This window comes from Cervus canadensis, chromosome 33 (assembly GCF_019320065.1).
Source record: "Cervus canadensis isolate Bull #8, Minnesota chromosome 33, ASM1932006v1, whole genome shotgun sequence".
Lineage (NCBI taxonomy): Eukaryota > Metazoa > Chordata > Mammalia > Artiodactyla > Cervidae > Cervus > Cervus canadensis.
Window position 1 is genome coordinate 35,057,185 of NC_057418.1, and position 26,474 is coordinate 35,083,658.

General features: G+C 40.1%; 1 protein-coding gene across 2 annotated transcripts in view; it reads right to left on the reverse strand.

Moving 5' to 3' along the window:
* PDE10A (phosphodiesterase 10A) overlaps positions 1-26,474 on the reverse strand; it is a 337,901-nt gene that overhangs the window by 126,924 nt on the left and 184,503 nt on the right. For both annotated transcript variants that reach the window (XM_043456798.1, XM_043456797.1), the window contains one exon: positions 13,993-14,121. In XM_043456798.1, coding sequence (XP_043312733.1) covers positions 13,993-14,121 — 129 coding nt within the window. The remainder of the gene's footprint in view (positions 1-13,992; positions 14,122-26,474) is intronic.

Here is a 26,474-nt window from a genome sequence, read left to right on the forward strand (position 1 = left end):
TCTTGCAAAACTGAAACTCTGCACCCATTAAACCCCTAGCTCCCCCTTCCTCCCCTCCAGCCCAGCACCCGCCCTTTCTTTCTTAGAGACAGGGACCTATTCTAGGTAGCCGGCATTAGTTGGAACACACAGTATTTGCCCTTTTGTGATGGGAAAATGTCTTCGAGGTTCATCCATATTGTAGCATGTGTCAGCATTCCCTTCCTTTTCATGGCTGAAGACCACACTATCACTGAAGGTCCCTACTGCATTTGGCTTATCCATTCATCCAGCAGTGGATGCTTGGGTTGCTTCCGCCATTTCACCACCGCAAGGAACGTCACGACCACATGGGTGTGTATAAAGGTATCTTCTCCCTGCTTTCAACACGTGTGCTCGTATCCGAGCTCTGATACTTGAGAACTCTGTTTCAGTTTGCTCATCTGTAAATTAGGGATGATGAAAATATCCTTCTCACAATATCACTGTAAGGATTAGCTGAATTAATATGCATAAAGCACTTAAAATAGTAGCTGAGGGAATTCCCTGGTGGTTTAGTGGTTAGGACTTGGGACTTCCACTGTCAAGTCAAGGGTTCCATCCCCAGCAGGAAAAAAAAAAAAACAAAAACAGTAGTTGGCAAATAAGTACTACATTATTATTTACTATTATTATTTGAAAATATTAATCTTTTACTCAAATGTATAAATCTTTATGGAGATCTTTGCTTCTTTTTCACTATTTAAGTTAATATATATATTTTTATACACAGAAGCATTTTGTATACTTGCTCTTTCCCAATAAATTATTGATTTTGCTTTTTCTTAATAGTGTAAAAATCAGTTTTCAAAATTTTTTGTTTTACAAAACAATGTGGGGATTTTCTGCAATCTTATAGGCTTCACTGTATGCAGTCATTCATTCTTTTTATAAATGTTTACTAGCCAGGCAATAATTTCATTTCATAAAGCTTTGACTGATTTGTATTAACAATCTCCAGCTTTACTGAAACTTTACATGTCCATATTTAACTTCAGTATATTCATTCAATGAATATTTAGAACAAGAATTCTGTATAACAGGATACTGTTCTAGGATATGGAGCTTCAATTCTTAAAACAAAAATAATTTTAATAGTTTAAATGTATATGGGAAACATATAAGTCTCATGTGAAAAATATAAGAAAAAATATTTTGCTTCTAAAAATCACTTATTTTTCTAATTTCCTTCTTAAGAGTATCAAACACAAAAAAGAACTGAAGTGCATATTTTAGAAACTGCCAGTAATTTAACATATTTTAAGTTTCCTTTCTTTGTATTATACTTTCATATAAACAATTTATGTAGAAAACTCTAACAGGACTTAGTCTAGAAATTAATTTTCTCAACCCCACAGTAAATGAATGTATAGAAAGCTGAATAGACACTATGGTATGAGGATAATTATAGGTCAAACTGAAATCTGAGTGCCTCCACTGACATCTAAAAAAAAAATGTTCAAGGCTGAAAGAAACTATTAATAAGTCCATCTCAAATAATTCTCATACATATATAATTAGGAAAATAAATACAATTGTTTCTATATATTTCAGATAAACTCTTAAGTGAAAAACATCATATAAATTCCAAAATAAGGAGTTTCGAGTTTGATTGATCTAAGGACCCTTGACTTTTGAAATTCTTAGACTGAGGTTAATTTCTAAAACATCCCTAGAATTAACGGTTGCTTTGTTGGTTGTAAATATTTTATGTTTATAATTATTTCAAGGTAAACCATTCCCTTTATCATTTTTATCATTTCCTGTTCAATTGTTTTGGAAGTTGGAGAACCATCCTTGTTTTGTTGTGTCTCTAGTCAGTGTTCCATGCTTTATGAGTCATTCTTGATAATGTTTCATGATTTACGCAGATTAAAGAAACAAGTGCTTTCTCTCCTCCTGAATCTTCTTCACTGGATGTTCCCTTTTCCTCGATTGAATACATTCAGCGTCTGACCATTAGGTTTTAAACTGTGCCCAAAGCAAAATGAATGCTTATTTACCCAGCTTGAAAATAAACTTTCCAGCAAACATTATTCCTAGATATTTCATAATTATCTAATTCCTCGATACTAGAGAAATATACCCTTTTTGCTTATATTTCAAAATATTGAGCTATTGCATTAAGACACCTACAAGTAAATTATCATCTGATACTGACAATACAAAGGTCAAAGCAAAGCCCTGAAAGGCCTCGGGCCACCTCCTCAGCTCACATCCACACCCCCCGTGAAGCTCCAACAAAGCCCCGTCCACCCTTCCAGTCCTCCTCCAGCCTTTTCTCTCTCTGCTCTCTAGCAAACTCATCCTTCAGGCCTGAGCTTAAACACAAACCTTCCTTTGTAATACTTTTAAAAAATATTTTTCTAGTTTTATTGGGATATAATTGACATCCAGCACTACATAAGATTAGGGAGTACAGCATAAAGATTTGAGTTAAGTATATTGTGAAACAATTAACAGTAAGTTTAGTGAATACCACTTGTCTTATATAGATATGAATTCTAACAAAGGAAAAAAAATTTTCCTGTGATGAGAGCTCTTACAGTCTACTCTCTTAACAACATGAGCACACAGCAGAGTTAACTACAGTCGTCATGCTTTACATTACATTCCTAGAGCCTCTTGATGAAAGTGAAAGAGGAGAGTGAAAAAGTTGGCTTAAAACTCAACATTCAGAAAACTAAGATCATGGCATCTGGTCCCATCACTTCATGGCAAATAGATGGGGAAACAATGGAGACAGTGACAGACTGTATCTTTTTGGGCTCCAAAATCACTGCAGATGGTGGTGACTGCAGCCATGAAATTAAAAGATGCTTGCTCCTTGGAAGGAAAGTTATGACCAACCTAGACGGCATATTAAAAGGCAGAAACATTACCTTGACAACAAAGGTCAGCCTAGTCAAAGCTATGATTGTTCATATAGTAATGTATGAATGTGAGAGTTGGACCATAAAGAAAGCTGAGTGCTGAAGAATGGATGCTTTTGAACTGTGGTGTTGGAGAAGACTCTTGAGAGTCCCTTGGACTGCAAGGAGCTCCAACCAGTCCATCCTAAAGGAGATTAGTCCTGGGTGTTCATTGGAGGGACTGATGCTGAAGCTGAAGCTCCAATACTTTGGCCACCTGATGGGGAGAACGGACTCATTTGAAAAGACCCTGATGCTGGGAAAGATTCAAGGCAGGAGGAGAAGGGGACGACAGAGGATGAGATGGCTGGACGGCATCACCGACTCAATGGACATGAGTTTGAGTAAACTCCGGGAGTTGGTGATGGACAGGGAGGCCTGGCGTGCTGCAGTCCATGGGGTCACAAAGAGTCGGACACGACTGAGCGACTGAACTGAACTGATAACTGGAAGTTTGTGCCTTCTGACCACCTTCACCCACTCTGCTGTCACACCACCCCTGATGACTGGTGACCACAAATCTGGTTTCTTCTACAACTGTCTTATTTCACATGATAGTGAGGTCATACAGCATTTGTCTTTCTCTGACTTAGCAAAATGCCCTCAGAGTCCATCTAGGTTGTAACAAGTGGCAGGATTTCCTCTTTCTTTAATAACTGAATAATATTTCACTGTGTATACACATACCACAATTTCTTTACCTATTTGTTCATCAGTGGAGATTTAGGCTGCTTCCAAGCCTCGGCTGTAGTAACTAATGCTGCAGTGAACATCAGGGTGCAAATACCTCTGACATAGTGTTTTCATTTCCTTTGGGTATATTCATTCCCAGGAGTGAAATTGCTGAATCACATGAAAACTGTATTTTTATTTTTCCGAGGAACTTCCGTACTGTTTTCTACAGTGACTGTATCAATTTAGATTTTGCACCCATAGTACACAAGGATACTCTTTTTCTCCACATCCTTGCCAGCATTTGTTATCTCTGGTCGTTTTGTCGATGGCCATTCTACAGGTGAGGTGGTTTCAATGTGTATTTTCCTAATGATTCTGGAAGTTGAACATCTTTTCATGTACCTGTTGGCTATTCCCATATCTCTTTTGGAAAAAATCTATGCGGGTCCTTTGCCCATTTTTAAATTGAAAGACTTCCTTCTGTTTCACTGTCGTTGCTATTGAATTGTATGAGTTCCTTACATATTTTGATGTACTAATCCCTTATCAGATAGGTTGTTTGCAAATGCTTTTTCCCATTCTGTTCCATGTCTTTTCATTTTGTTCACTGTTTCTTTTTGCTGGGCAGAAGCTTTTAGCTTGACGTAGTCTCACTTGTTTATTTTTGTTTTTGGTGCTTGTGCTTGGAGGTATCACATCTAAAACATCATTGACAATGCCACTGCCAAGGAGCTATTTTTCCTCTGTTTTCTCCTGAGTCTTAATGGTCTCAGGTCTTACATATAAGTCTTTAATCCATTCAAGTTAATCCTTGTAGAAAGGGATCTAAGTTTCATTCTTTCACATGTAAAAGTTCAGTCTTGCCAGCACCATTTGTTGAAGACTCTCCATTGTCTATTTAGTATTCTTGACTCTGTTGTCAAATATTAGTTGGGCTCCTTTCTGAGTTCTTGATTCTGTTCCATTAATCCATTTGTCTTCTTTCATGCCAGTACCATTCTGTTTTAGGTTCTGTAGCTTGAAATCAGAAAGTGTGACACTTAACACTTTCTTCTTTCTCAGGATTGCTTTGGCCTTTCAGATATCTTTTGGTTTCATATAAGTTATGATACTTTTTTCTTCTTCTATTAAAAAAAAAAATAACTGTCACTGGAAGCTTAATAGGGACTGTGTTAAATCTATAGATGGTTTGGGGTAGTATGGACATTACAATATTAATTCTTCTAGTCCATGAACACAGTATACCTTTCAATTTATTTGTGTCTTCTTCGATTTCTTTCATCATTGTCTTGTAGTTTTCAGAGTAGAGGTATTTCACCTCCTTGGTTAAATTTATTCCTAAGAATTCTATTGCTTTTGATGCTATTGTAAATGGAACTGTTTTATTTATTTTTCAAATAGTACATTGTTAGTATATAGAAATACTACTGATTTTTCAGCAATACTCTATCATATTCTTCAGTTTTCCTGAATTAACTGATGAGATCTAACAATTTTCTGGTGGTGTCTTTAGTACTTTTCTCTGTATAAAATCATGTCATCTGCAGGGACAATTTTACATCTTCCTTTTCAATTTTGATGCTTTTTGTTGCTTGTTTTGTCTAGGACTTCCCAGTGCCATGTTGAACAGAAGTGGTGAGATTGGCAAGCTTGTCTTGTTCCTGACCTTGGAGAGAAAGCTTTCAACCTTAACACTTTGTAAATTGATCTGGGATGAGGAGATTGAGTGAAAGTGGTCAAAAGGTACAAATGCCGAGTTATAAGATAAGTAAATACTGAGGATTCAGTGTGCCGCATGAGGACTGTAGTTACCACTGCTGCATGTGGTATTTTGAAAGTTGCTAAGAGAGTAAATCCTAACAGTTCTCATCACAAGAAAAAAATTTATACAATTGATTTAAATAATTATGGCCAAACTACTATTTTTTAACCCCTTTAGACAGCAAATTCCATTACAAGTGAATTCATATTCCATGATTATTAGCAAATGCTAAGCATATAAATGATAATTGGTAAATTTGAGTAAAATAATTGGCAAACCTAAAATGATGACTCTGCGAAAAAACAGCTGTGTGCTTTGCTAGACCCCATTTCAGCTGCCAACTTCTTTCTTATGTGACAATCTACGTGACCAAAGATAATATACTGGGGGAGGGGGAGGAAAAGCCAATAATAAAGGGGATTAGTGAAAACAGAATAAATGTCTATTACTCCCTGCAACAGAAAAGCAGCCACACAAGCAGAGGATTACTGGCTTAAACTGAATTAGAATCACTGAAAGTTGGGGCAAAACTTTCCATACAAGAAAACTCTAAAAACTTTCTGTTAATATGTCTGCTATTTATTTCTTATTTTAAAAGCAACACATATATGAAGACTATAAACATACCTATATATGCTCAAAATCCAAAAACCACCACAATGATGTACATTTGACTAGCTTTGCCTGTATTTCTTTCTTTTTTTCGATCTGTGTATTTTTATGTGGTCACCGTCTCGCAAACAGCGATAATATGCATGGTTTTACAACTCACCAAACTCTAGCAAAGCTATCAATTAAACATCTATTTTGGATTTTTACACTGTTTCCACATTTCCTATTACAGCCAATGAAGAACATGAAAAAATAGCTAAAACAAAATTAGAGTAGAAAGACCAAAATTTAAACAGCATCTTCTCTTGTTCTTAAGAAAAAATATTTATGCTGTATAATCTATAGCAAAATGACTTCACAGCATATGAAAACTTCCAGCACTAAAAAGCAAACAAAAGAAATGGAAACCTTTCAAAAATGAAGAGTGACTGAACTCATTCATTTTTAAACTTCCACCTCAACTGTTTCGTGAGCCAACCTGCCTCTGAGCACCCTCCTGCTTCCTGTCAAACTGCTTCTACCCAGAACTTCCTGGGCTGAGCCCTGCTCTCCAGCGTCTTCCAGAAATAAAGCACAACCAGTCCTGAAGCGCTGCCTCTGTCCCTGCCGCTCCCCCGGCCAACAGCGGAACCACACTTCCTTGTCCGTGGGCTCCTCCATGGCCAAGCCTGGGGTTCTCAGATGTTAGCTTGCATTAGAATTACAGGGGAACGGGGGCTTTCAGATCACGGACTGCTGGTCCAACCACAGACGTTTCTGATTCAGGAGGTCTAGGGTGAGTTTCAACCTGTGGCATTTCTAACTAGTTCCCAAGGGATGGTGGTGCTGCTCTGAGGCACCAACAGTCAACCCAGCACCAACTCCTGCAAAAAGCCTTCTCAATTTTCATACCTCTCAATGACCTCAGTTCTCACAAGTGTCGTCTTGATAAACTACACCACACAACGTAACACGCTTATGCTATACGCCCTCGTAGCTCTACTCCCCTGGTCTCACGTCTTCTTTTCACACCACAAGACTGTGAGTCCCTCGAGGGCAGTAAACACAAGACACAGTGCTCTTGTGACTTACAATCATCCCAGGATGGGCAGTCAGATAGGTAGACATGCTTAATACAATATATGGGCTCTGAGTTCATAAGCAAACAATGTGAATTCTAAAATCTCAAGCAAATTTAATTGTACTAAAGTGTTCTATTTGGTAGATATCATGCTAGGTTAAGCTTCCCTAGGGGCTCAGTCGGTAAAGGATCTGCCTGCAATGCAAGAGACCACTGCGCTGCAGGAAGACCTGGGTTCCATCCCTGGGTCAGGAAGATCCCCTGGAGGAGGGCATGGCAGCCCACTTCAGTACTCTTGCCTGGGAAATCCCACGGACAGAGGAGCCTGGCTGGCTACAGTCCATGGGGTCGCAAGGGTCAGACATGACTGAGCGGCTGAAGCAGCAGCAGACATTATGTTGCTGCTAAGTCGCTTCAGTCGTGTCCGACTCTGCGCGACCCCATGGATGGCAGCCCTCCAGGCTCCCCCGTCCCTGGGATTCTCCAGGCGAGAGTTCTGGAGTGGGCTGCCATTTCCTTCTCCAAGACATTATGTTAGATGTTTTCAAATATACAATGTCAACAAATACTAAAATAAGTTTAATTCTTAGATTATGTGTTTATTATCTGTCTTCCTCTATCAGAAAGTGACCATGAGGGAATCAAGCTTATATTTCTTGTTCTCCAACTACACTTCCGTAATATGTACTCAAGCTGAATAAACAGCTAGAGAAACGAGTTGTTTCTCTGGCCACAGTCCAGCTACAGCTCACCGCTGAAATCAACGTTTCTAGAAAAGATTATTCAATCTTTGGTCAAATCATCCAGATCAGTGTTACATCTTCAGGAAGCTTTTAAGGAATAGATTAAAACACACACACACACACACACAGAAGCAGTTATATTGCTTATCTTTCACAGGTTTTTTATTTTTAAAAATCTGTTATATGAAACAAAATTTTAAATGCTGAAATAAGTCTATTAAATAGATGCAATGATTTCTATTACATACTTTCTCTATATGTACTAAAAAAGAAGCACTGACCAAAACAAGGTCTTTTCAACACTCCATCAGCTCATAATGTTTTCATTAGTGAGAATCCCTTGCAAACAAAGTTTTACTTAGGAAACGTAATAACAATGTTGAATGCACAGACATTAGCTGGCACCAATAGGAATTTTACATATAATGTATAAAAACTGCTTCAATCTGGTCTGTAACAAAGCTATTAAATTTATTTGAATTAATTTCATAATCACTAACAATATTTGTGATGAACTGATTTAATCTTTGAAATGATCAAAATCCCATCAACTTGACTGGATTGCTGAGGAGCTCAAACACTCTCTAAAAAGAATATATGAAAGATACATTTTTAACAGCAATACTTAAAATTAACAGAATTAATGAAATATATCAAATAACCCTTTACAAATGAATTAATATAAACTTTATCCCCCTTCCAGTTACCAGATGGTGAACTCATGTTTATTTATAATTCAGATCAAGGCATGTAACATTCAACACATTTTCTGTTTTCCATTATGAAAAAAATATGAAAGTTCTATGTGAAAATGTAACTTCAATTTTTGAGAGAGTAATTTCAAGGAAAAGAGATAAAGTGCCCAAAGTGAAGTTCCCAGTAAGCCATTTCAATTATGCTTATTCTTATTCATGGTATGTCTTAATGGGTCCACCCTAGTGGCTCAAATGGTAAAGAATCTGCCTGCAATGCAGGAGACCCAAGTTTGATCCCTGGGTCAGGAAGATCTCCTAGAGAAGGGAATGGCAGTATCTTGCCTGGGAAATCCCATGGACAGAGGAGCCTGGCGGGCTACCGTCCATGGGGTCACAAAGAGTCGGACACAACTGAGCAACTAACACAGACACGTCTTAATACATCACTGATCAGTGTCTTACTTACTGAAGTCTTTTAACACTGTAATTCATGCTTTGTTAACTTAAGATCCTGCTACATTACATATACTAGCATAGAAACTGTATGTCATATAACAAGCAGGGCTGATGCTACCTAATCCACATTTTAGGTTGTATATAGTAGGTTTAGGGGACATAATATAAATCTCACTAGTTCTAAGTATGAAATATCTAACAGTTTTATTTGAATGAAAATTAAATTTCATCTTAAGAATCATGGTGAGGTGAAAAAAATATAGTAACTACATTCTTTAAGTAAAAAAAAAGGAACCATTCATGTAAATATTGAAGGCAGCTAACAGCACTGATGTTTTCATTCTTAAGTACCTGACATTTACAGATACCTGTGATAGTGAGGTGGTCTGCTACTACATTTTAGACACAGAAATATAATAATGATAAAAAATGTCAGCCAGAAAAGATGGCACTGCTACTTATAATTCTTAAGTAATTTGGATTCAGTCAATCACTCTCTTGAAAACACAGTTTCCCTCTACAAAACGAATTATCACAGTTACATCTGGGGGGTTTTAAGCAAAATCCACATATTTTAAGCTTTATTCTACTACCAGAAGATTTCAAATAGAGTCATGCTGACTTCTTCACGCACCCCTTCTAATAGCACCAATACTATCAACTAATAATTGTGAGTAAAGGACCACAGTGGAGGTAACAGTCCTTCCCTTGCCAGCTGAAATCCTCAAACAGCACCAGGATATGAACTGTGTTCCATCGCAGACTGCTCTTTCAAAATATGCAACTAGTTGGATCTGCATCATATCCTAATGTTTATTTACTAATTTTATATTTATACTTTGAGATTTGTGTAGATGGTGAATAGTTCAGCAGGCTGAGTCTTGATGAGTACCAGCTGGGCCTGTCAAATTTACTTTGCATAAAAATCAGCATAAAATATAACAGTTAGTGAAACAATTCATGACCTGGACAATTTTCTTTCTTTCCTAAGTTTTTCCCAAATGGAAGTAGAGCTGTGAGAGTGTACAGGCCTCAGTGCTTTCTGAGGAAATGTTTATATATTCTCTAAAAAAGTACAAGAGCTTATCAGGGAAATGAACGCTATCTCCAATTTCCAAACATTACTGAAAATCCACTGTTTAGGATTTAGGATCAGAGGTCAACCTTCAAAAGACAATTGGCCTCCAAAGTACAGATAGAACTTGATGTATTTAAAATGAAAACAGTATGACAGCAATAAAATTAAACTGGAAACAGTAAGAGTGAAGACTTCTGAAGTTTAAATCTCTGCGGCCATGTGGAGGTTCATCTTTCCCAAACCCTCTTCTCTTCCACATATCGCAGACAGTGACCCGCTGTCTACTTCACAAGACCAAGTGTCCTGGTCCCCTCACAGGACCACTCTGGCTGGCTGTCAGACTAACTAGAACAAAGCAGAAACTTCTCAGTCATCTTCTATTTGAGGGACTGTGAATTCCTCAGAAACTTGATAAGTCCAGGACCTAAAAAGGGCTTCACACATAGTTTGCTGAGTAAATAGAAAGACAAGGTCTCTCAAGGGATTTAAAAACATATAAAAAAAACATATATTATACAACTCCTTTCTTCAAGAAGCTTTTAAATGACTCTGGGGGAGATAAAAAGAACATAAAATAGTTCTGGTGCCAGTCTAACATGACCACCAAGTGTAGTGAAAGGGTCAGAGTGGACCACTTGGAGGATGAGAATGTAACCTTCCCTGATATAATCATTTATTAAATAAAAACCACCCACAGTGGTGTTTACAGAATCACCTAGTATGCACCAAGAGCGCTGTTAGGTGAGAAAAATCAAAATAACCACAATACACTTGGTCTACACCCCCAACCTGCTCGTGGAGTCACTGCCCAGTAATTCCATCAAGACCTCGACACTGAACCTTCTGTGATCCCTCAGCCTCTCCAGGCACAGCTTCAAACCTACCAAATGAACCTGAGTTTAATCCCCATTAATTTAACCAGATGTAAAGGGTGAATGTACGCAAAGTGCCCTGAAAATTAGAGCTGCTCTGTGGTCATGATACTAATCCATTATAAATATGATCATAGTTTAAATAAAATGTGTCACGCAGTCTCTATTTTTTTAAGCACTTTGCCTTCTAAGCAGCAAGCAAACAGTAGATAAATACTAAATGAGACAAAAACTAGCTTCTCTAATAGCGCAGAGTCAGCATTAAAAAAATAAACACAGGGGAGCAGTGCAAAAGCTGGCCAAAGGCAGGTATGATTCTATAATTTAAATAACCCTTTATTTGTTTAAAAGTCTGCATTTTCATATATCTTTCTCTACGCAGAATATGCCTTTACACAATTTTCTGTGTAAACAATTTCTTTACATGTGTACACAATGTACACACGTAATGTGTACACAAATGTGTACACAAATTTCTTTACACAATGATCTAAGGCAGATCATTTCCATACGAGGCTGGTTTTCCAGTGTTTAAAAAAGTAAATATTTACTGAGTATTTACAATGTACAAGGTATTGTGCAAATTATTTATTACAGCACAGCTTTCCTTAACTTCATTTTCTTTTACTAAACTGACACAAAGTGAAGTAATTTGGGCAGGCTCGTCTCACTTTCCACAAACTGTTCTCCAAGATCCTTCTAGCTATCACACTTCCTGTTTCTGGGTTCACACATGGAAATGCAAACACTCCCTAAAAAATCCTCCCCACAAAAACTGTCTTCCTCAAGACATTTTCAATGAAAGGGGTTGGAAGCAGAATAAAGTCTAGTTGAGAAAAACAGAATTTTTTTTTAAAGTAATAAGAAGACAGTGAGGGAAAAGACACAGGATGTTTCAGAGAACCAGCACTACTTTAATCTGTAACCACATAAATGAAATCAAGATATCTAAGTGGCTTTCTACATCTCAAAGCAGATTGGGCAGTGCTTTCTCATGCCACTCACGCAAGCTCAGCACTACATCTTGCCTTTAAACAGTCTGCAGGGGCCAGGCTACAGAACCTCACTGAATATGAAGGGGGCGTAATCAGATACATTCTTGCGATGAACTCTCTGGAAAAGGCGGTAGAAAGGGTCTTACCAGGCCCCAGCCCCTGGCGGCAGAATTAAAGGTTCTTTTCACTGCGCTTTCACCGCCAACTGCCTGCGTCCTTGTTCACCACTGATGCGTCCTGCGTGCGGTCACTCCTTGGCCTGCTCCCGCCACTGGACGGTGAGCCCCAAGCGGACGTTTCATTCACATTCTCGGTGGCGGCAGCAGTCTAGCCCTGCACAGGGTCACTTTCAAAATCATCTTCCTATAAGAACAAGGTTTTCCTCCAGCATAACTGAGTACTGTTTCAATCACACATTGCTATTCTTAATAATCACTTAACTCCTGAGTATATGTATCAAGCACTTAAAAGGATTATTTGGTTAACTAGTACAGAGAACAGATTCAGGAGATATGAAGCGATGCATTCAAATATTTATAAAATTTAAAAGAAAACTATCCCTGTCACGCCAGAGTGAAAGTGAAAAGTCGCTCAGTTGTGTCCGAGTCTTTGCGACCCCATGGACTGTGTCCATGGAATTCTCCAGGCCAGAATACTGGAGTGGGTAGCTATTCCCTTCTCCAGGGGATCTTCCCAACCCAGGGATTGAACCCAGGACTCCCGCATTGCAGGCGGATTCTTTACCAGCTGAGCCACCACTAAAACAGTCTGCAATTCCTTTCATTTTCTAAGTATGCTCAATTTTGTATTTAACAGACATCATATATGTTTTTTAACTTTTTATTTTATACTGGAGTATAATTGGTTAACAATGTCGACATCATGTAACTTGGCATCATGTTATCACCCATCATTATACAGCAAGTTGAAATTTGCATCTTGCCTTAAGCACAACTCAGTCACACTTAAAAGTTTCAAACATCTCAAACTATTTTCGAATGTGTAAGGTGTATAGTAAGTGAAATATGCCATGTCAAGCTTTATTCTTACTATCAGTGCTATGAACCTTTTGGAAAAAGTATGCCTGTCTCTGATATATGTATATTTCTCTCCCTTTCTCCTTTTTCCCCTCCCTTTCAATCCACACATACCTGCACACACATTCATACATACCTGTGGACATGTACTTTAAAGACCATTTTGTGCTTCAATATCCAAAGCTCTCTTTTTTAAAAAATTAACCTCTTTCTTCTTGTAAAAATTACGTCAGAAAGCTACAGAAACTTCCTCATGTAGAGTAAGGCAACGTGGCCTCAAGCACAGTGCTCAGCAGCATGGTTCTAACAGCGTGATATTTTACTAATGGTCATTTCTGGACTTAAGTGTAACATTTTTGTCACACTAAAAAACTTTCAGAAAAGCGGTACACACGTTTGCTTATATAAAAGCTCTCCATAAATTAAAATTATATACAAATTTTAATTTCTACTATAACAACAACATTCATAGAAATGAGGAGTCATAATCAGCCAAATATAAATTCATCTAAATCCAAAATTAAAACACTACAGTATCCAAAGTCAATATATTAACATAGATTCAACTCGGGGAAATTCATTTGACTTCACATGATTTTTTTTGAGTTCACCTTCCATTTTTCATAAATATAACCACATCCTAAGTTTATAAGTATAAGCAAAACATCTAATGCAACTCAATTTTCCTACTGTGCACATATAAAAACTGTTTGAATAATTTATTTTGCAAAATGTAATAATGTAATAATATAAATATATTTGGAATTTTTTATAACCCATAATAATAATTACATAAAATCAAGTCTAATACTAACTTCCAGATTTTTCAATGTGGTCATATCTAAACAAATTTTCAATTTTTTGACAAAAGATCATTTTTTTTAAAGATCATTCTTTTGTATTTATTTCCTCTCATTCTAACTTATTTTTTATCTTTTTAAACGGAATACAATTTTTACAGAATTAATGTACTAATATTTGTCTCTTTACTTTTAGCATTTTTTGGTAAGTGACAAACACGTTTTTGTCACTATGAAATAGAAAAAAATCCAACACTCAATCTGAACGAGGTCTTACCTTCTGATTTCTTGTTTTTCCGCTTCAGCCATTTTTCTATAGTCTCTGCACTAACGCTTTCAGACACAAATTCATCTAATACCTGAGGGTGGAGAGAAAGATAGGCCTTCACTTTTTCATCTGTCAAATCTGTAAAAGAATTGAACAGAATAAAATTAACCAATGTGACATCTTTGTTTATATCAAAGATATGGAAAAATGACACATTATGCAGATAGATTTAGCACATAAATATTTTTAACAATATACATACATACAATGGACTATGATTCAACCATAAGTAGGAATGAAGTTCAGTTACAACATGGAGAAACCTTAAGAACAGTATGGCAAATAAAATCAGCTAGACACAAAGGGCAAATATTACATGATTCCACTTATGGGAAACCTCTGGACCGGGTAAAGTCATAGAGACAAAGCAAAGCAGTGGCTTCCAGGAGCTGAGGAAAAGGAGAATGAGGAGTTATTTGCTTTGAGGGTACAGAGTTTCTGGTTTGGGAAGCAGGCAGGCGTGATGGTTGCGCGCACTGTGAGTATCATTAACGCCACTGATTATATACCTGATACACTTAAAATGGCAAATTCTGTGTTATTTACGTTTCACCACTTTGAAAAAGTAGAAAAAAAAGCTAGAACTTCAGAAATTTTAAACTATAGATATTTCATCATGTCACACAGCTGTTTTCCAACAATAAATTTCAGTGTTATATTTGAATCAATGCTATATTCTAGTGTTGTGCGGTTAAGCCCTACAAAGTACTTCTACTTTCCGTAAGTAATTATCATACATTTAACACAACAAAAGTGAAAACTCTAGTAAGAGGATCAAACAGGAGAGTAAAGTACTAATAGATTTTGGGTGCTAAAAGCATGTTTAATGAATAAGTTCTTATGTTTTACTGTTTATAACACAAATTCTCCTTTTTCTCAGGGCCACTAAATCCAGTGATACAACTGATGTTCAGTCCAAAATAATCTCAACATTTTTTCATTGATAGTCAATACGTATAGCCCATTTCACAAAAATAATCTTCAAAGTCTAATAGTAACTGTTGAATAGACACCACATTTTCAAAGAACTTTCGCAGATCTCCACTTAAGAAATATAAAATCATACACTGTCAAACTTTTGCTTCAGGTTGGTATGCCACTTCACTAAAGCACTCAAAATCACAGGCTATCAGTAGTTACTACTCAGTGGTTTTAATTATTTAAAATAATTATTCAGAGTACTACTGAATACTCTGTGAATTATTCAATAAATTACCATCCTTAGGGACGGTTAGGTGGGAAAGGCAATGGAAATTCGTACTATTAGATGCAGAAAGGAAAAAAGGAAGCACATGGTTGTGACTTCAGAGAACAGGCTGCATGCCTGCAGCACCAGGCAAGGCAGAGCTCCCATGAATCGATTAATTCTGCTGGGGACTAAAGCCACAGCCTCGGGATTCCACAACAGAATGGTATCACCGAGAAAGCAAATGATTTATTTCAATGAATTCAATTCAATTATTAGTTAAGCACTTGATTTAAATGATATAGATCTCATATATAATTACGTAGCTGAATTAGATTAATAAAGAAACAAGACCCAGTCCATGTTCGCCCTGCAAAGAGCCTCAGGGATGTAAAATCCAATTTGAGAAATTCTATAAGGTACTGAAAGACATGAGACTCATTAAAGTAAGAGAGTGCTCTCTTGACAAAGCAAGTTAGAGTCTCCAGATACAAAAGGCACAGAATACAAGTAAGCTGAGAGCTGATCTGACCTCAAGAAAACAAAGTAATGTTCACCCTCTGATTATGCCTACAATAGTGGAACAAGTTCAACATTTGATTCCTTCTTAAAGCTTCCTTGTATCACTTTTGTGACATAGTATGGTTCCTATCCTAACTCTATTTGCTCTTCACCTCAGCTTTCTCTACCATAATCTATGATGATGACAGCAAAATCTGAATCAAGAAACTTAGTATATTTTTGATCTCTAGTTTGGAAATTCTTCCATCACCTCAAGCTCCATCTTAACTCAAAGCTATGTGAGTCATCTCCTTCCCACTTATTCCCAAAGTGGGTTTAACTCTTTTCCCTGTTACTACTAGTCTCCATTCTTCCAGAAACCCAGGCTGAAAATGTAAAGTCTAATTGACTCACTGTCACCTCATTTCATCTTAGTGCATATTATACGTACAAGTCCTATTTGCCAAATTACATATCAGATAAAGGAACTCTGAGATATACAAAGAATGCTTAAAACTCAACAAGAAAATAAAAAACAAATTATAAATGAGTCATAGAGCTGACACTTTGCCAAAAGAAGATATATAGACATGGCAAATAAGAATATGAAAAGATGATCATTTGTCACTAGTGAGTTAAACAAAAATCAGATTCCACTACCTAATAGAATGGTTACAATCCAAAAAAACTGACTAATACAAATAATACAGAAAGAAACTTCACCTCATTTACTACTTGGTTAGTTCATTGCCATGAGACAGGATGAATGCTTAATTTGTTCCCCTTACTGACCAATTTTTATTATGAGCTGGTTCAACAGCATTCTCCTGGAGGTGAAGAACTAAAAACTTTACTACTGTGAACCCATGCATGCGCGCTCAGTCATCAGTCGTGTCCGATCGACTCTTTGCGACGCCATGGACTGTAGCCGCCTCTGTCCATGGGATTTCCAGGCAAGAATACTGGAGGGGGTTGCCGTGCCCTCTTCCAGGGGATCTTCCCAAGCCAGGGATCGAACCCGTGTCTCTTGTGTCTCCTGCTTTGCAGGTGTATGCTTTGCCACTGAGCCACCAGGGAAGCCCAGATATCTCACTAGAAATGTACAGGCTACTGCATTCTCAAGTCACTTGGAATGTTCTTCTCTGATTACATCACTGACTCAATACACATTTAGGTTCACTTCAGATGTATCTGTAAACGTGTCTTTATGACAAACTGTTATTCTAAAAATGGGTATTTACATGCTGAAGAATTTTTTAATTCTGGAACCTTGCCACTTTAAGATTCATTAAAATTAGAAAGTCACCTTCAAATCAGAGGCTGAAGGACTATTGCTTTTCTCAGGGGGATACTTTTAAATTAATTACAAGTACTGAAGGATCTATTGTTAGAAATAGGAAAAAAAACCCACAATTTTTCAAGTATTAACTCTGCTATCTTAATTTGCAGATAAACTTTCTATTATATGCCTATATTCTTTTTGCAAAAGCAGTGAAAACCATATGGCAGGAGCCCAGCATCCTCCCACCACCCACCCCTGTTCCTGAGCTGTGGATCCTTAGTTTCCATTCCACAGTGCCCTTATCTTACCCTAACTCAGATCTTCTCTATCTTAAAAGGATTCTTTCCTGAGGGAAGGTGCCTTACCATCAAGTCTTCTCCTGCCCCATTATCCAACTCAATAGAGTTAGTTGAGTAGCTACTCTCAACTGGATAGAAGAAACCATATATTTCAAAATTCTGAAGTATACATTACTAATAATCTTTTCTCTGAGTCATCACAGTAATTGTCTCAATCTCGTATTTTCCCATATGCTTACTCCAGGTGTGAAGAATAAGTAAATAATTTTCAGCTTCTTAAAGTCTTCATTTAAATGTTAGATAGCTTTGGATTAAAAACAAACAACCAGGAAAAAAAAAAAAAAAAACTTCTCTTGCTACTAAACATTGCAGTGCTGCTGCTAAGTCGCTTCAGCCGTGTCCGACTCTGTGCGACCCCATAGACGGCAGCCCACAGGCTCCGCAGTCCCTGGGATTCTCCAGGCAAGAACAGTGGAGTGGGCTGCCATCTCCTTCTCCAATGCGTGAAAGTGAAAAGTGAAAGTGAAGTCGCTTAGTCCGACTTTTCGCGACTCCATGGACTGCAGCCTACCAGGCTCCTCCGTCCATAGGGTTTTCCAGGCGAGAGTACTGGAGTGGGATGCCATTGCCTTCTCCAAACATTGCACTGTAATCCTTCAATTGTCAAAGAACAACCTGAGCTGAGAGGGGGCTGAAACGCATTACCATGAGGAGTCTGCAAAGGAGGACAAATGATTGGCTGAGAGAACACACAATTCTCGGTGGACATTAGGAACACTTAATCTGAACGATGTCAAGCAAAAACGGCAAAGAATTTTGCATTGGCTTCTTTTTTTTCTGTTTTCTTTTTTTTCCAGGTGACCAAACTAGAATCAACATTTTCGGAAGCCAAATTGTACTGCAACTTCGGGTAGAAATTTTTAGGGAAGAAAAAGCCCAGTGACTGGGTGTGGGGATTTGGGAGAGGGAACCCGGGGGACTCCCCGTCACAGTCTGAGAGGTCACCGCACTCTCACACTGCCCGGAGAGAGGTCCGGACAGTCTCCTGTCAACAGACACCTGATCTGCTCCAAAACACGATGCGTGGGCTTCCCCGGTGCTCCGGCGGCTGAGAGTGCAGCCGGCAGCTCACAGGACTCGGGTGGATCCGGTCTGAGAAGACGCCGCGGCCGCAGAGCAACCGAGTCCGCGGGCCGCAACCACCCGGGCGCGCGCGGCGGGGCCCGCGCCCCAACCAGAGAGTCCGCACCGCCGCTAGGATCGGCCACAGCCAAACAAAAGACCATTGAAAACATATGCTTTAAGAAGCAAACTTTCTAAGTGTCTGGGAACAACGTCTGTCAGGTTAAAAGAAAACACGGTAGCTCATGTCATGCTGAGCAGCGGTGGGCGGTCACATTGCTCAACGGCAGGGCTTTGCTAAAAGCTGTGCGTGCGTGTGTGTGTGTGTGTGTGTGTGTGTGTGTGTGTGTGTGTGTTCACACAAGTTGCAGGTGGTCATTCTCCTGGGCTGCACATACGTGCTCCTGTGCACAACCTTCTTTATTTAGCCAAAATCAAGCGCAGAGTAGCAGGGGAATGAGCTTAAAGCCGGGCAAACGTGCCCTCTGAATCCCGCTCTCAGCTTTGTACACCTTCCTCCTCCTTAGTATCTCTCTGTCTCTGTCTCTCTCTCTCCCATCTCTACTCCAACCATGTCATCTCCTTCCTTAACAGAAGGATACAACAGCTAGAGCATCAGTTGGTCACTGTCGGCCCCTCCCCACAACACTTCTCAGTATATGACTCCAGGTTATCGGGTGATGTGTATTATAAAAGTTGGCTTAAGACTCAACAATCAGCAAACTAAGATCATGGCATCTGGCCCATCACTTCATGGCAAATAGATGGGGAGACAATGGAAACAGTGGCAGATTTTACTTTTTTGGGCTCCAAAATCACTGCAGATGGTGACTGCAGCCATGAAATTAAAAGACACTTGCTTCTTGGAAGGAAAGTTATAACCTACCTAGACAGCATATGAAAGCAGAGATGTTACTTTACCATCTAGTCAAAGCTATGGTTTTTCCAGTGGTCATGTATGGATGTGAGTTGGACTATAAAGAAAGCTGAGCATGAAAGAATTGATGCTTTTGAACTGTGGTGTTGGAGAAGACTCTTGAGAGTCCCTTGGACTGCAAAGAGATCCAACCAGTCCATCCTAAAGGAGATCAGTCCTGGGTGTTCATTGGAAGGACTGATGCTGAAGCTGAAGCTCCAATACTTTGGCCACCTGATGGGAAGAACTGACTCATTTGAAAAGACCCTGATGCTGGGAAAGATCGAGGGCAGGAGGAGAAGGGGACGACAGAAGATGAGATGGTTGGATGGCATCACTGCCTCAATGGTCATGAGTTTGAGTAAACTCCAGGAGTTGGTGATGGACAGGGAGGCCTGGTGTGCTGCAGTCTATGGGGTTGCAAAGAGTCGGACATGACTGAGCGACTGAACTGAACTGAGGACTAATAATCCAGGGTGTCATGTGTCTGGCAGAGGGTAAACGCTCAGCGAACACGGGTGGAATAAATGAATCCTGGTCCTGAAACTATAAGAAAGGAAAACAATCACAGAGCAGCATGGACACAGAAAACAAGTGCTGTGGAAGCAATCATTAAGGCTGGAACAAAACTACAAGCCCACGAGCTCACCTCCTAAAGCCCAACTGCCTCTTGTTCTTGACACTTGCCCTGAGCTTATTATGCTTCAGTGGGATTGCAACTGACCACTGCTATCTCTCAAATCGGAACTACATGACACATTTCACTTCAGATTATAGACAGAGAAACCTGACTGCTAAAGCTTGGACTTTGACAAGAAGGCAGGAAGCAGTCTCTGGAGCAGAAACCACCTGGAACCACCGGTTAGACCTGAAAGTAAGTCTAATGTGAGACCCCATTTCCCCCCACGCTTCCTTCATTTCCTCAAACGTGCCCAGTCCTTTCCGATCCGCTGTCTCCTCTGGAGTCTGTCCTGACTCTTCTCCATGCTTCACCACTGGTCTCAGTGAGACATTTAGCTGATGGAAGAGCAATAGCCTCAGAGATCACTTCCCTGACCACACGCTCTACACTCACTCCGCTGCTCAACAATTCTCTCTCACGCCACGTCATCCATCCCAAGTTGAATTCTGTCTCCTTATTGTTCTCTTATTGGGCTCCAGCCTCCACGGGGAGACAACCAGCTCCACAAGGGCAGCAGCTGGCCTTTGTTACTCTCCACGATCCACAGAGCACGGTCCCTGGCTCCAAGCAGGACAGACTGGACACGCCCGCCTGAGACTGTTCTGAGGGCCTGCCTGCAGGCTTGGTCCTCGGCTGGCACCGGAGAACTTGGCTTGGAGCGTGTTGCCAGTGAGCTGCTAAGCCCGGACTGCTTGTGCAAACAGTGTGATTTATGCCAAACACCTGCTTTCATTCTGGAAGTCTGTATTCTGGACAGCCGCAGGCAGAGCGTGCCTATGTGAGGAGCCCCCAGCAAGAACGCTGGTGCTGAGTCTCTAGTGAGTCTCCCTAGTCAGCAGTATTGCACGTGCGTCGTCACAGCCGTTGCTGGGGGCGATCAGACGAGTCCCGTGTGACTCTCTGCAGGAGGACTGCTGCCAGATGCCCCGGGCTTCACCCTGCGCACCGCCCCCTTGGCTGGTTCGGCACTGCACCCTCTCCTGCCATAAGAAGTCCTGACCGTAAGCATGACTACGTGGCCCGGAGCCCCAGCAAATCACTGAGCTTAGGAGCAGTCTTGGGAATCCCCAGCACAGGGACCACCAACAGTAACGAACGAATCCATAGACATCGTTTGTCTTACGTTGACTTCTCAGATGTGCAGCCCTGTGGCTGCAAACTGTGACCAGTCCTGCGAGATCACCAAGGCACCCAGGTCGGAAAGCAAACGTCCCAGCGAGGGGCCCCACCTCTCAGCAGCCCACGCCCCCGACTCCTCCTCCCTGACACCGGATGAGATTCGTTCCTTTCTTTCACACTACTTTCATGTTTATTTCCCACTGAAACAGGTTAAATATACTGTTTTCTGAAAAACGAGAAATTTTTTTTTTCCAAACATGCTTTTCTAATTTAGACACCCTTCAATCCACCTCTAATGAAGCTCCAATTCTGTAAATAGATCTCTGTATATATGAACCCTTTAAATCAAAGTTCTTCCCCACAATGTACTGGTGTACAAGAGCTTATAAGCATAAGGATTCACAGAGCAGCGCCTTCTTCCATTTATCAAATAAGGGAAGGGGGCAGCGGACTCTAATGTTCATTTCCTTTGGGCTGCTTTATTTAAAGAGGCAGAGTCCCTTATACTCAATGCACAGAGGTTATCCCATTAGAGAGGTAATTGGTTTTCAGTATCATTAAAATGACCCTAAAATTTAGAGAGGTAATTGGTTTTCAGTATCATTAAAATGACCTTAAAATTATAACAAAAATGAACAGATGAGACGGTTTTTTTGATTTCTGTCAAGTCCCATAGCGAATGATACCATTCTTTTTAACCAAAGAGGAAAAACAGGGAGTAGAGTGAAAACAAATGCCATGTCATTTTTCACAGAAAACCGTAAAATTCACGGGACCCATTCCCAACGAGCCCAAGCAAAGTTGAGAGAGAACAATAGAGCTGGAGACATCACAATCCCTGATTTCAAATGTTATTACAAAGCTACAGTAATAAAAACAGTATGGTGCTGACGTAAAAGGCTTCCCGGGAGCTCAGCAGTAAAGTATCCACCAGCAATGCAGGAGATGCAGGTTTGACCCCTGGGTCAGGAAGATCCTCTGGAGAAGGAAATGGCAACCCCTTCTAGTATTCTTGCCTGGAAAATCCCATGAACAGAGCAGCCTGGGGGTCTACAGTCCACAGTGTTGCAAAGAGTCAGACATGACTGAACACTCACTCACTGACAAATAGATTAACAGACCAATGAGACAGAATCAAGAGCCCAGATATGAACCTTCAAATACAGAGTCAACTAGTATCTGATGAGAGAGTCAAGGGGAGAGTCAAGAAAGACTCAGTGGGGAAAGACAGTCTCTTAGATAAACAATTTTGGGAAAGCTGGATGACCACATGCATGAGAACTGAAGGGGACCCCTATCTCACACCACTCATGAATTAACTCAAGATTGGAGTTAAGACTTAAACAGGAGATGGGAAAGAATAAAACTCCTAGGTAAAAGCTCCTTGATGTGATGTCGGCAAAGTTGTTCTGGATGACCCAAGCGACAAGAGCAAAAATAAAAAAGGGGGACTGAACCCAACTAGGAAGCTTCTGCACATTGGAAACAATCAGCCAAACAAAAAGGCAACCTACAGAATTGGAGAAAAACATCCATCTGATAAATGGTTGATATCTACAACATATGAGGAATTCATCCACCTCAGTGGCAAAAAAAATCCAATTGCAAAATGAGCATAGGACTTGAATAGACATTTTTCCAAAGCAGACATACAAAGGATGAATAGATGAGTATATACAAAGGCATCAAACATCACTAATAATCAGGTAAATGAAAATGAAATCTACAGTGAGGCTTCACCTCACACCTGTTAGTTTGGCTATCATCAAAATGACAAGCGGGAACGTGATTATACTTGTGCACTGTTGGTGGGAATACAAATTGGTACAGCCAGCAAGGAAAACAGTATGAAGGTTCTGCAAAAGTTAAAAACAGAACTCGTACGATCCCGCAGTCGTACTCCTGGGTGTACATCTGACGGAGATAAAATCGCTGTCTTTAAGAGACGTATCTGGGGCACTCCCTGGCAGTCCAGGGGTTAGGACACCCCCTTCTATCCAGGGGCACAGGGTGGATCTCAGGTCAGGGAACTAATATCCTGAAAGCCACAGGGTATTGAAATAAAAAGAAGAAGAGGAGAGATATCTGTACTGCCTTTTTTCACACAGATTCATTAGAACAATTTTTCTTTTTATTTTTAATTGCAGGATAATCGCTTTGCAATGTTGTATTGATTTCTACCATACGACAGTGTGAATCAGCTGCAAGTATACACGTGTCCCCCCCGCTTTTGAGCCTATCTCCCAACCCACCCTATCCCACACCTCTAAGCCGTCACAGGGCACCAGCTGAATTTCCTATGTTATACAGCGACTTCCTGCCAGCTGCCTGTCTCACATATGGTGATGTATATGTTTCAAGGACATTCTCTGAATCCATCTCACTCCCTTCTTCCCCCTCTGTGTCCACGAGGCTATGCTCTATGTGTGTCTCTATTCCTCCCCTGCAAACAGGTTCGTCAGTACCACTTTTCTAGATTCCATGTGTATGCATTGCTGCTGCTGCCGCTGCTAAGTCACGTCATTCGTGTCCGACTCTGTGCGACCCCATAGACGGCAGCCCACCAGGCTCCCCCGTCCCTGGGACTCCCCAGGCAAGAACACTGGAGTGGGTTGCCATTTCCTTCTCCAATGCATGGCAGTGAAAAGTGAAACTGAAGCTGCTCAGTTGTGTCCGACTCTTCGAGACCCCATGGACTGCAGCCTACCAGGCTCCTCCGTCCATGGGATTCTCCAGGCAAGAGTACTGGAGTGGGGTGCCATTGCCTCTCTGATGTATGCATTAATGCATGATATTTGCTTCCTCTTTCTTTCTTTCTTATTTCACTGTATAATAAGCTCTAGGTTCATCCATACCTCACTAGAACTGACTCAAATCCATTTCTTTTATGGCTGAGTAGTATTTCGTGACATATATGTACCACAACTTCTTTAACCACTCATCTGTCGATGGGCACCTAGCCTATCTATATATCCTGACTGCTGTGAGCAACGCAACAGTGAGCACTGGAGCGCTTGTGTCGTTGTGAATTACGGTTTCCTCAAGGGATGTGTCCACAACAGGATGGCCGGGCCAAACAAACTTATTCCTAGTTCATCGTCTTCTCTGCAGCACTATTCATAATTACCAAATCACGGAAACAACCTTAGGGTTCATCTCAGACGAATGGATAAAAAAATCACACACACTCGCACACACACACACACACAGTGGAATATGATTGAGCCTTAGAAAGGAAAGACAGCCTGCCCTTGTGACAACGTGGATGGAATTTGAAGGCATTATGCTGCATTAAATAAGTGAGACAGAGAAAGACTAATACTATATGATTTCATTTGTATATGGAATCTAAATAAATCAGACTCAAAGAGAAAGTACTGGTGGTTGCCAGGGGCTTGTGGCTGGGGGATATGGGAGATGTTGGTCAATGGTTGTGTGTGTGTTAGTCACTCATTCGTGTCGGACTCTTTGCAACCCCATGGACTAGAGCCTGCCAGGCTCTTCTTTCCATGGGATTCTCCAGGCAAGAATACTGGAGTGGGTCGCTAGTCCCTGCTCCAGGGGATCTTCCTGACCTGGGGATTGAACCTGGGTCTCCAGCACTGCAGGCAGATTCTTTACCATCTGAGCCACCAGGGAAGCCCTTTGGTCTATGGCTACAAACTTCCAACTGTAAGATGAAATAGTGAATAAATCCTGGGGACCTATTATACAGTGTTGTGACTGTAATTAACAGTACTGTACTATATACTTAAAAGTTGTTGAGAGTAGATCTTAAAAGTTATCAACACACACACACACAAAGGTAATTAAGTGAGGGGATGGAGGTGTTAACTAACCTGATTGTGGTCATATTTTCTCAACATATAAGTATCTGAAGTCATCATGTTATATACTTTAAGGATACATATACATCTATAATACTTACATAAAGCTGAGGAAAATTTTAAATGTCTTATAATAATTATTCTTGCATTCTAATTATCTATTTGTATAACCTAAATAATTTCTTCCACCCAAGTACATTCTTACTGAAAGAAGATTCGCCTATGACCTAAAAAGGAGCCATTTAATGAAACTTAATTGAATATACCACTAGGATTTTGACCTACATAACTGATTACTCATTCCAAGTGAATTCACAGCCTGGGGAGGGTGACTTGGCTGCAAGGAAGACATTGTTTCCATCCTTTGCAATTTGCATTTATCAGAAGGCAAATCCCACACTGTTGTATTTCTAAACCAAAGTGAAATTACATGTTTTCCCTTAGCCGAGGGTTATCTATAAGATTTTCTTTTTTTTTTTTTTCCCATTTATTTTTATTAGTTGGAGGCTAATTACTCTACAATATTGTAGTGGGTTTTGTCATACATTGACATGAATCAGCCATGGATTTACATGTATTCCCCATCCCGATACCCCCTCCCACCTCCCTCTCCACCCGATCCCTCTCGGTCTTTCCAGTGCACCAGCCCCGAGCACTTCTCTCATGCATCCAGCTTGGGCTGGTGATCTGTTTCACCATAGATAATATACATGTTTCAATGCTATTCTCTGGAAACATCCCACCCTCACCTTCTCCCGCAGAGTCCAAAAGTCTGTTCTGTACATCTGTGTCTCTTTTTCTGTTTTGCATATAGGGTTATCGTTACCATCTTTCTAAATTCCATATATATGTGTTAGTATACTGTAATGGTCTTTATCTTTCTGGCTTACTTCACTCTGTATAATGGGCTCCAGTTTCATCCATCTCATTAGAACTGATTCAAATGAATTCTTCTTAAAGGCTGAGTAATAGTCCATGGTGTATATGTACCACAGCTTCCTTATCCATTCATCTGCTGATGGGCATCTAGGTTGCTTCCATGTCCTGGCTATTATAAACAGTGCTGCGATGAACACTGGGGTACACGTGTCTCTTTCAGATCTGGTTTCCTCGGTGTGTATGCCCAGAAGTGGGATTGCTGGGTCATATGGCAGTTCTATTGCCAGTTTTTTAAGAAATCTCCACACTGTTTTCCATAGCGGCTGTACTAGTTTGCATTCCCACCAACAGTGTAAGAGGGTTCCCTTTTCTCCACACCCTCTCCAGCATTTATTTCTTGTAGACTTTTGGATAGCAGCCATCCTGACTGGCGTGTAATGGTACCTCATTGTGGTTTTGATTTGCATTTCTCTGATAATGAGTGATGTTGAGCATCTTTTCATGTGTTTGTTAGCCATCTGTATGTCTTCTTTGGAGAAATGTCTGTTTAGTTCTTTGGCCCATTTTTTGATTGGGTCATTTTATAAGGTTTTCTTGAATTGAGAAAGTCAAATGTTT